Source organism: Tyto alba, unplaced genomic scaffold (assembly GCF_018691265.1).
Source record: "Tyto alba isolate M040663 unplaced genomic scaffold, T.alba_DEE_v4.0 Super-Scaffold_13, whole genome shotgun sequence".
In the NCBI taxonomy this organism is placed as follows: Eukaryota; Metazoa; Chordata; class Aves; order Strigiformes; family Tytonidae; genus Tyto; species Tyto alba.
Window position 1 is genome coordinate 25,517,818 of NW_024881275.1, and position 12,649 is coordinate 25,530,466.

The following is a 12,649-nucleotide window of genomic DNA, read 5'->3' on the forward strand; positions in this document are numbered from 1 at the left end:
AGCCCTTGCAAGTATTAGTAGTGTCTATGAGTTGAAACACAATAGGATATTAATTTGAAATCCATCCAGTCTGCTGATGTCTGTAAATAAAACAGACCAGTTTGACCAATGTTACCCATTTTGCCTTAATGTGAGAGTTCCAGTCAAAAATAAACTCAAAAATACTCTACTAAGAGTTTACCTGATCTCAGCAACAACTAAAGGCAACACACGCCACCAGGAAATGTAGTAATATCACAAGTTTATAGGCATCTCAGAATGATTGCACCAGCCACCTAATAAAAGTATATTCTGACCACTCAGCTATTACAAAGAATAGTAGGACAATAATTTGATTTAATGAAAGCGTTTTCAACAGCTTCCTTATTTATCATAGATATAGCTTATGCTGTCATGCAACTCCAGTATGTACCACAGAAGTCACATCAATTCTGAAGTATTAAATCATAAGAGTTGTAGGAATTGGAAAACATTCTTCAAGCAGATGCAATGTTGTATAATGTGCTAGGTGTACTGTTAGTTTCTAGTCTCCTCTAAATCACAACATTGTCAGGGAACACAAACCAACCTAGGGAAATCTGGTACAATATTTTTTTAGGCTGCTGTAGAGCAGCATAAAATGAAATGGTGACATCAAATACTTAGAATCAATATATTTTTCCTTTACTATCGATTTCAGATCCATTCTGTCACATAAAAATGTTGTAACGTAGTTTCTACATTCAATCAGTAATTAACTAGTAAGAAGAATACAATAAACACCTCTAATGAATGTAGTTACATGAAAACTGTAAATTTTGCTAAATATTATATTGTATTAAAATCCAATATGAACCTCCCAAAGCTACACTGGTTCTATTCCAACCTGCAATATTCACTGATATAAGAGCAATTATTTCACATTTAAACACCAAAATCAGCTATAAAAGTAGACGGGATATTGTTAAGAATTAATGCTTTTCAAATTAAAAAAGAAAAAAAAATAAAACAGCAAATTATTGTTTGCTTTCAGGTACTCATAATTTCCTTATTTGAACATTTTTTTATATAGCAATATGTAGTGTTTAATCAAAAAAAATCAAGGATGAAAATATCAGAAATCCCCACAGAGACACTCTGAACTACAGTTAATAAAGATGCACAATTCTGCAGAAACAAAAGTAAGTGTGGGAATAGCAAACTTAAGTGGAAGCAGTTACTGATCCAATCAGATGAGATTTAAACTGTAATGAGATATCACACTTCGTATCTACAACTGTTCTACACTTTCAGTTTTGTGTTCTTCACCTATTATTTATGAAACTTTTTATAAGCTTTGTGACTTCTTCTTTAGCCAAACAATGTCTTTATCATTTGGCATAAATGTTTTGATGTTTTCCTGCAGCAGCAGCATCAACATGCCATACTCTTTTTACCTTGTTACTCAGCATCACTGATGTCAGCACAGCATTGTAGGCTGACTTGTACACAATCTGTCAGTCACATCACTGTTGTAAGAAGCTTACACCATGTTTTCTCAGTATCACATATGAAAAAGATGTCAGAGGGCTGTCCATTTCATGGAAAAACAATGAAATATGTTTTTATTTTGTATTTTGCATCAATGACTGCAAAATGTCCTAATGCCCCAGTTCTGCAAAGAAACATGTGCATTCCCAGCACATGATTTTTATTTTTTTTTTTTTTTTTTAAAAAAGTTTTCCAATCCAGGAGAGGTTACTGGAATCAATCTGTCCACAGTCCTTGTTGCTAAAGCATGCCTCATTAGAGAGGCACTGGACTAGTTCAGCTTGCTGACTTTATTCCCTTCTCAAGCTAACTTTCTCCCACCACACATTTAAAAACTCTAAGAATTAATGGCTGAAAAAAAAAAAAAAAAAACAACAACAACAAAAAACTATCAACCAGTGGAGTAACACCAACCAAGCTGCCTGACACCTGGGGTCTCCATGCCCAAGAACAACCAACTAGCCTGCATTTGTGCTTCCCATGGTAATCTCTGGTCCAGAAAGGAGCAGCAACACATGACTAAATGGGCTAAAGGCTGGAACAAACGAAATAAATCAGTCACTCCTGACTAAGACAGCATGCAGACACTGGTGGCCACAACAGGGTGGTGCAACCCAGCCTTCGGACCAAGTGGCAGCTAAGGCTCAGTGGTGAACCCTCTGCAACACAACTGTACCCCTGCTTCTCTGATACTCAAGCAGAAACAGTGCTAGCAGAGGTTTCCCCAGAACATTTTCCCTCATGAGCCAGCATCTCAGACTCTTTCATCTTTTTCCAGATGTGGAGAACACTCCGGCTTCCTTCAAAAACCAGTTCCCTTCTCCTCACTACAAAACTATCAAAAAATTCCCAACAGCTACCTTTCCATTGCCCTGACACAAACAAAATCTGTAACTAACCAGTATCATTATTCAGTTCTCAACCCTTATTCTTATTACTATTTTCTTAATGTTTTTGACAAAAAGTGAAAACAGCTGTAACCCTACATTAGGATTCAAAATGACTGTCCTGTTCGCTGGTGGAAAGGACAACACACAGTAATTCGAATTTACTTGAGAATACTTCGTGACTGCAGAAAAACATAAAACCAATTACTACTGCAGAAGATCACCTCCCATTGTTTATAACTTTGCCAGGCTTTACCCTTTTCTGTTAATATCCTCTACTGTGTGTGTTTAGCCCAGAATTAAGTATCACTTTCAACAACTCAACCAGAAAACAGTGAAATTATCTTCCCAAACTAGGGAACCACTTGTACCTCTTTCACTAGCGGCTCTTACTCTCTCACTAGAAGATAGCTTTGCTATTACAAAACTAAACAAAACAAAAATCACATTTCAAAACCACTGCACTTGCAACACAGAGAAATTTCTAAGTCATTCCTTTGTGTAACTTGCATTCTTTTCATGTTGACTAGCTTGTACAGGTACTACACAAGTTTACATGTAATTCAGCATGCACAAGCCCAGGGGCAAAGACCTAGTACATCCTAAGGAGTAGTTATCCCCTTCAGCACCAGAAAAGCAGGGCCACGCACTGCGATGGAGGCTTGGTTTGACTGAGGAACAGTCTGTTGACAACAGCATTTTACATAAGTGGATCTGGACTGGTTCTTTTAAGACATTTCTTGCAAGAGCTGGTGTCCAAAGATTTTCACTTTTTTGTTTAAAAAAATGTTTTTCAACTTATTTCTAATACTTCATTATGCCCTCCCACTGTTCTGGTAGAAAAATTTAACTAGTTTGTATATTAACAAAAGTTGTATTTCCTAATAACACATAATTTGAATAATCACTAGTTACTGAACTAATGCCTGGAATAATGAAGCATTATAATTTTGAAACTTTCCTAAATTGTTCACTTCACAAACCAGTTTGACAACTTGAAGGCTCAGAAATGCTATGAAAATACGATGGCTTAAAAAAATTCAAACAGCTCAGCTGTCCTGTGGTTGATATACAACTGTAGTAGTTCACCAACTATACCTATATTTGTAAACAAGAACCCTGTCTTGGGTGCAACAGGGGAGAAGAAATTCTGCAATTTTGGGGAGAAAAACTGGCAACATTTTTCTGGAGGTCAGTGTTCATTGAAACAATTTATACTAAGATGTTAGGTAAAGTGAAATTAAGTATGAATTGTAGTAAGACAAATACTAAATAGAAGCCTGAAAGAAGTGGTCAAGGAAAACCACAGGAGAAATAAGTGCCTTAAAATCAGTTTGTGTTTTCTGTCTATCTAAAGAAACACTGATGCAGTTAATCAGAACCACATCAAAACATTATAGCTGCTGACAGCCAAAACACTCTCTGATTTCAGGGGGAAAGTTTGGTGCTTCAGGAAAGGAGAATGATCAGAGCTGTAACAGGAAGACAGGATAAAAGGAACATACTAAGATTACAGCACCCTATTATATATCCTATGTTACATACTGTATGTCCCCATGTTAAGCAGCTACTTGGGGGTAAACCAAGTAATGAAGTTAAAGTTATATGTAAAAAACACCGAGGGAACTGGGCAAAAGTAACAACTAAGTATGTATTTACACTTTTAAGTGAATATGAATATCAGTAAAAGAAAAAAAAAAGAAAAAGCTGAAGCTAAACAGTGCTGTGTAACTTCTCTTCTACCATACTGTTTTGTCATTATATTCACATATTGGCTACTGCTCCCAATTTTAGATCAATTTGGAAAGAAACAATCTCTCTCAGCACTGATAGCTACTATATTGCACTGTGAATTATAGTACAACAGAACAAAGGACATTAACTGTAATTTTAGGCAGTCATACAAAAACTTAAAAGATGGATCTTGGAATTACATTTATATATTGCCATCCAATTAATTTTAGATAAAGAAAGAAAAACAATCTTAGAAAGGCACATAAGAAAAACTATTAACAAGATATTTCAATACATCACAGAACAAAGGTTCCTCTTTATCTAATCGTTAGCACAATTCAACAAGAATCAAAATTCATGCAGTTTGGACATATCATTCCCCAAGTCTTTAAAATATCTCAGTGTGCAAATGAATTGTTTTCCTCTTTCGCTTAAGGTTGACAAAGGTCAGATTCCTTAAACTGTCAAGAACTGATGCTGATGCAGCTACAGCAACCCTAATAGGTCACAAGATGCAAGTAGGTGCAGCTACATTGCAGCTACAATGTAGATGAGACAGAGTTGAAAACCACTTACCACTATTAACAGTTCATTTGAGTGATTTTACATTTCAAATGCATCCACTGAAGCAGTAACAGAAGAATTTTAAAATACTACCATTTCTATTAAAAGAAGGGTTATCCCTTATTTTATAATTTTTAAAAGAGTACCACCAAGTACACATGATGATAGTTACTGTGTCTTACCTAAGATACTAAATAAGCTTTTATATTGTAATCAAGTTTCTCAAAATAAAAACATTACCCTGTTTCACTGTGAGAGTTTTAGCAGGTTTGAAAAATGCACTAACAAACAGATGAATTTAATACATCAGTCATACCTTTAGCCACAGCTTCTTTATACTTTTCTTTTGCTGAATTTACTTCTTTTATTAGTTGTCTATAGGTAGATTTTAGTTTCTCTAGTTCTGTCTTTGTGACCTTTAAGAAAATAAATATAAGAAGTATTAAAAATGCTTATCTTCAACATATAAAAAACCTCACAGCATTAGTGAAAGAGAATTAACAGGATTTATTTTCCAGATAAGGATTTTACCTCTTTCCATTGGCTTGAGATAATAGGATATTACATGGTTTATCAAAATCAAAATCAATAGTTGCATGGAATGAAATAAGAGGCCTGAAACAGAGATCCCCATCCACATCAGTGTAATGAAAAATATGTCTAGGAAATCCAGCTAATCATGAACACTATTCCCTTTTAATGACAAGTGGGAAAAAAGTACCAAGAAGATACTTAATAAATCATACTAGATTAAAAAGTACTATGCAGAGGAAGTAAATCCCTCAGCATTAAAAAAAAAAAAAAAAAAAAAAAAAAGACTGAAAATTTTTTTTATATTATAGTTTATATAAATGGCACAGAAACAATAACTGCATGAACCAGTCTATCAGTTGTAAGAAAAAAGAAAAGAAACCAACCAAAAAAAACCCAAAACAAAAAAAAACAAAACCAAATCAAAACAACAAACAAACAAAAAAAAACAACAACAACAAAAAATGCAAACCAAAAAACCAAAACCAAACCAAACTACAGTGGAACACAGCACTGAAGAATCTTTTTGCAGTGGAAGCAGCTCCACTGAACATGACATTTTTAAACAAAAAATTAAGTTGTTTCTTCTATCCCCAACTTTCATTCATTGTGTGACAAAATTAGTGCACATCAGCTAAGAAATAATCACAAATCATGAACTTGTGAACAAAAGCTAATGACCAAACAGCCACTACAATATCAAAAAGGTGACATACATAGTAAAGAAAAGTAAAAACTCTTTGCATAAGAAAAATGCACTCACAGTGGGAAATCATGGGAGGGGAACTTATTTTAATGGAAGTGCTCCTCTCAGTGACTGTGCAGAAAAGGAAATCTGATCTACAGAAAAAAACATTCCTCTTACAGCTGGCATGAAGGCTGGACTTCACAATTTTCACTTTTTTCATGAGGAAAGGCTCAGACACCACTTACTTTCACCCTCAAGAACAACATATGGAAACTTAGTGGAATTTCTCAAAGACTCAACAAGGTGCTATCTACAGTTTCTATTTCTGGGCCAACTGTGCAAAGATTTAATTTAAAGGCAGGAATTTTCCTCCACATCAACCCCATATTCTCATCTCTTATTTCTACACACTGTAAATTATATTCACAACTGTTGTTATTATAGAGTAACAGAGGTGATACAGGACAAAATAAATTTATGAAAAATTTGTATTATAAAGACACCATAAGAATTAAGGAAAAGATTAAATTCGGAAGTAGTGAATGCAATTAAGACTTAAATAACAAGAAATTGCTTCTTTTACAGAAAATTAGAAAATAAAAGGTAGGCCACTATAATATTACAAAGAAACTTTTATAATATTTGCAAAATATATTTTACTGATTCTTAGTCTTCCAACAGACAAAAAAAACCAAGAGCACCTCTGTCCGCAAGTAACACTTAAGGAACTAAAACGGTCAAGGATTATCTTAAACCTATTTTTTATATCAAAGTCTTGCCCAGCTAACTAGCACAGTACTCTATTTTTTTCCTCAAATTTCATATAAAAAATAAAAAAATATCCAATATCTTAATGGGAATTGGAATAAATCTACAAGATATGAGTTTACTACATCTGTGCAAAAGACATGACATTTCTCTGTCCTTAAGAAATTTTATCGAAAAGATTCCTCACTGTAGAGGTGTCTAAAGTAAGAAAAGATGATGCATAAGCATTTCATCTAAACAGAAACAGATTTTTTTGCCAGTGTATCCTAAATAGATGAACTGCACAGACTGTGATCTTCACAAGGTTTGGATAATGTCCTGGGAAATAATAACTATTTTGCTTCCGTGTGTAATAAAGGCAGAAATAATACCACAGAACATGAGAAGTATTTTGAATTTCTGGGAACCATTCTCTAAGTGCTTGAGTGACACAAAACCTTTGAACAAACAATGTCATCTAACAATGAAAGAACATATCATATCTAACCAGAATGTTATTCAAATGCTTCTTAGGAAAATCAGGAAGAGGAAAAAAAAAAAAAAAAACAAAAACAAACAACAATGCATGCTTATTCATCACGATGCAAAACGTTTGCATGGCCATGCAGACCATAATTAATTAAAATCAACATGGTTTGCAATTAATCATTAGGGGAATGCTCAATACGCACTATATTGTTTTGAAAAAGCCTTATTTTAAAAGACAGCTTTATTAGAGTTAACTTATTAACAGAAAAAAAAAATAAAAATAAACATGTTTTGCAGTCTTCTAAAAGTATACCTGAACTTCCAGCAGTCTTGTTCATCTAGCTCCTCTTATGTTTCTTTCTTTTTTTTTTTTAATATTTCTCCAATTCTCTCTATAGTTAATCTATTACTTCTAATGTATGGTACTAGTTTTTCATCTTCTTCCCTCCTGACTGTTTTCAGATGTACCAATCCATAAGTGTCTGTGAGTGATTATTTGGCTTGGAAATTTTATCAGATAAGACAGCCTACTGATCATGCATCAAAAATTATGTACTCACCATTGTTAATACCTGAGGAAGATGTCAAGATCCTAGCATAATATGGAAGCAGTCCTATTAGAGTCAACGTATTTAACTTAATATATGTTTAGTACTAGTTTAAGGTTCTTCTCATAACAGCTCAATAATCTTTTACTTATCAGTCCATGATATTTGTACTGTACTACTCAGATGTCACATTTTAATTAAACTACTCCAAATATCAAATTCTCTGCTAGAAAAAGAGACAGAGCTTTTTCTTCTCTGAGTAGACCTTTCAGACTATCAATTTGATTTTTGACATTTGCAGTTAAGCTTCTCCCAGACCGCCTGAATAAAACTGTTATTTCTGTCAGCTTTACTGACTAGATACTGTGCTTTCAACATAAGCGGGACAACTGACACACAATAGAAAAGGCCCTGAGGAGCTTCATCTGCAGCCCTAATGCTTGGTTTACACTTGATTTATATTTTAGAATAGGGATTATAATTCTGTCCCCACCCAAAACGGTCTGGACTGCCAGGCGCACTCATTAACAAAAGTTTTCAAAACCCTGGTCCCAGGGTTGTCTAGAGTGGAATGAGAACAGGAAGAGAGATGGAATAAGGAAGCGTCACACGTAATCATCATCTACTGGAACAAGGTCATTTCCAGTGTTTATCTCTCCACAGAAGTTCATACAGACGAAAGTTTTCCATCTCTGCTTTGTCAGCTAGCAGGGGAGAGAAAATGTGGAGGAAATAACTAAAATTTAAACTAGGCATTCTACATATCACCAGTCACTAATTCTACCGTAGCATAAACAAAAACAGAGGAACTAAAAAAATCCTCTCTCAATATATTACTTTTTAAACATACAAAACTATAATAAATTTATAAAGCACAGTTCAGTAAAATACCTTGTACATCTCTGCTTCAATCTGCTGATGAACACCTACATAACTCTTCTTAACTTGCTGCTTATCTTTGATCATCATTGTAAGCCTATGCAAAGGCCCAGAATTAAGATCCTCTGCATGTGTCTTCATTATTTTGCTCAGCTGTTCTGTTTGCTGTACCACGAGCAACCAAGACTATAAAAAAAGTCAGAATAGAAAAGCACTTACTTATTCTTGCTTACAAATAACCAAATGATTAGCATGAACTGTGGAAAAAGATGCATAACTGTTTAAAAGAACTCAGTAAAAAAATAATTTTAAACTTACCCAAATGCACTTGAGATCTTCTAAAATAAAGTTCTTCCTGCTACAGCAAAATCATGCCTCAAACTTATTCATAAAATCATAAAAAAGCACCAGAGACAAAAATCCAAAATTCTATGTTCAAGCTTCAGCACTGTCCTAGTAATTCTAAACACCAATGAAAGTTTTACAGACTTTTTTGGAATACCTCCCCAACACACCGGACAAGCATGTTCCCCTGTCCTTTGTTTTCCTGTTTCCCAGCCACAGTTACGCTGTTCCAGCTGACTTCCCTGCCTGACTTCTCTGCTCTCCTCTAAACACCCCAGAGCAATATGCATTTGAATGGTTACTGTTTGAGAGGATACCATACATCAGCTGCTTCTCATAACTGGCAGGATCAGTCAGGCCACCAGTATCAGAGCATAAGGTTCCAACAGGTTATGGGACACAAGCATTTACTCATCTGTCATACTAACCCAACATCTTTCTGTACCCTTACGTTAATAACTTCCGTAGCTATTCTGTCAGTTTTGGGGAAGCTTAATGTTCTGTTAGTGGCTTTGAATTTTGATTAAGAGCTGTAAGGTGAACAGAGAGGCTTCCAGTGCAGCACACAAACAAACACAAAATTAAAGTTCAGTTCAAGTAAAAGCATTTGCTACCCTGAAGATGCCTGTCACACTTTGTTGATGAGGACGATATTGGATTCCTTAGAAATAACTCCCTGACACTGAACACTATGTTAAATCTAAAATTGTAGAATGGCTACAATAATTATCAGGTTTTGAAGGCAGCTAGTATGCTAGTTTTATTAGCATTTATCTTACTCTTACTAAAGACATATATCTACCCTAGATCATCAAAACTTAGAAAATTAATTTGTTTGGCAGCTTTGGGGTTTCCTTACATCTCATATATAAACATATATGCATAATATTTCAATCTCTACATGATAATGCTGCAATGCAACCTGGATTCTAGAGAAGGAAACAAAAGACAGTTAACTCCTGTATATATTAAACCATCTTTAACTTTTCTTTTGACTTGTAAACATCCCACAGACTGGCACAGAGCTATCTCAGACTGCTTGAAGTGTAGTGGTGTAAAAGGTCATAGCCTAAAGCTTCCTGGCTATGGCTGAAAACTGTTCCACCTCTCCGTTACAGAGCACTTTCCGAATTACTTCAGAAGCCATACTGCAAAGCTGCATAAGAAAAAAACATCATTAAACATCTGTCTGAGAGGAGTAGCTCTTGTGGTTATAGAAGAGTTCATAAGAGTGCTCTCAGAGGTGAAAATGAAGTCAGAGTTCTCCATTTTCTTTAAAGCTGATTTATTACTGATGAGACAAGTACTGTTTCAATCAACCCTGAAAATCACAGCAAAAACACCTTCCAACAAGACAAGTACTCTAAAGAAATACTTAGCTTACAGTTCACTGAATTAACCTGAATAAGTCAGAAACATAGCAAAAACTTCCCTTTGGATTTAAAAAAAATCACTTGTACATTTTTCTGTTCTTTACATCACTCTTTCCATACTGAGAAAACATCGGGTAAACAGGACTTCTGTGTTTTGTATGATTATATTTTACTATTTTAAAATAGGAAAAGCTATACTTCCGGTAAGGCTTCAAAAATTGAGTTATCTATGGGACAGAAAAGCAACTGGGTGGGCATAGCAGAAAAGGCAAAGCATTTATCTCCACAGACAATAACCACAATCCATCAAAAACAATAAAATACAACATTGTTTGGTTTAACAGTATTTTTCAGACATATAGATACACACACAAAAGAACTGTTGGGAAGCAGTTAAAAATACTGCTTTTCCAGCATTAGTGGTTGCTGCCACTATGATTTCCAGCAAGTTTGCTTCCTTTGCATGAAAAAAACATAGGACAGACTTTTCCAAACACCATTTCTCTCAAAGTGCTCACTCTTGATGTATACTTAAAAATAAAAAAAAAAAAAACAAAACAAAACAAAAAAAAAACAACAACAAAAAACAAGGAAAACAACAACAATAACAACAACAACAAACAAACAAAAAAAAACACAAAACAAACCCAAAACCAAACCAAACATAACAGATTAGACAGCTTGGTATTTGGTTTAGATGCCATATAATACCAAAAATTCAATGTACAGGTATTTCATATGTTAGGAGATCTAAGATACTAGATTTACGTTCCATAATATTTGGATCATACTTTGATTCTGTAAAATGTCAGGAAGAGAGAAAAAGTATCATGAAATAGTAAAGTAAATTAGAATCAAGTGAGGAAAGTAATCAATAATTCAGACATTTTAACTGCCAAAACTAGGAAAACATTGTGTCACTACACTACTTTAAAATTTAAGGTAACAGTGAAATTTCAAGGCAAACCCATACAAAAGATCTCTCAGTAGCATACGAATATCTTTCCTGTTATATAAAAATGTAGAGATCAGGGATGGGTCTTGAGAGAAAAATGGCACCTCTTTAAGAGGAAAAAAAAAAAAAGAAAAAGGGAACAATAATAATCCTGAAAGAACAACCTGAGTAACTATGTTAAAAACATGATTTCAAAATGTGACACACGTGCCTCTCTTCAATGAAGGAAGAGCATGGCTTAAGTCAGATCTTCAGCTTTTTAAAATTTATTTCTCACAGGAAGTATCCATGTTACTGAAGTATCCATGTCACTGACATGAACCATCTAAATAGGCTAGCTACATGAAGGTTAGGGGTTGCTTCTAACTTATAATGCTAAGTAGTCTGATGCTAATAGTCCTTGACAGTTCTAGCCTTAATCTGCTCTGTTTCATCACCTAAAAGAATTGGAAGACAGTTTAGCTAGTACGTAAGAGCAAATCTAGTGGGGCAGCAACAACAAGAATTAATAGTCATATCACTAGTAATTCTATACAAAACTTTGGGATCCAACAGTAGAAAGCCTGAAGAAAATACGTGACTTCTGCCAACCTTAGGCTAATGACAATGCTTTAATGTATATTTACCAAAATCATTACAATTTAAATAGCAAAATATATCACAAATCATGTAGAAGAAACATAATTGGGTAGAAAGCATTTCAAATACTCTACCAAAACAGATAGAAAGAAAAAAGGTAGTATGTCAATTTTCAAGACAAGAATTATTGTGGGGGAAGGAAGCAACAACAGATTTTGCTATAGATAAACACTGTGTTACTTTTGGGGCAGCTGAAGCAGACTAGCTATAGCAGCACAGCTTTCAAGTCACACACACTGCCACTTTAATCAGTATAAATCTAGACTGCTGCACAGGGACCAGTCACGTTCCCAATGCTATGCCACAGCTAGTATTCAAGCAACCACCCCATAATCCCACTACATAAAAACTGCTTTGTCTAAAATTCAACTTGACCTAAAAAGAGTGTTTTCTTGCAGAGAGATTGGGCTTCATGTCAGACTGAAGGGACTGTGTAACCACTGCCACAGCAGAAAGGCCAAGAATTGAATAAGCCATTAAAACAGAATCATTTTCTCTAGTCAGGAAGGAATCAAAGTTAGTAATGAAACTTCTAAACAGGTGAAAAAGGGAAGTTTGTTTCATCACTACCTTTACTGTAATTGCTCTAAATCTGAAAATTAGTAATTTGGGAGAAGGACACCCTTACCTTTATAAAAAGTCAACATATTTATTTTAAACTGGATACAAAATCACTTCACAATTATGAGAAACATCCTGCATTAATGCTTTGGTTTTACAACACATGCTGCAGTATGAATAACAGCTGGAATGCAAGGCTT

At 34.6% G+C, this 12,649-nt stretch overlaps 1 protein-coding gene across 7 annotated transcripts in view; it reads right to left on the reverse strand.

Annotated features, from left to right (window-relative positions):
- The window catches only part of FER (FER tyrosine kinase), a 196,971-nt gene that overhangs the window by 166,465 nt on the left and 17,857 nt on the right, over positions 1-12,649 (reverse strand). For all 7 annotated transcript variants that reach the window (XM_032984034.2, XM_042787613.1, XM_042787615.1 and 4 more), the window contains 2 exons: positions 8,589-8,762; positions 5,011-5,110 (listed from right to left, as the gene is read on the reverse strand). In XM_032984034.2, the coding sequence (XP_032839925.1) occupies positions 5,011-5,110; positions 8,589-8,762 (274 nt within the window). The remainder of the gene's footprint in view (positions 1-5,010; positions 5,111-8,588; positions 8,763-12,649) is intronic.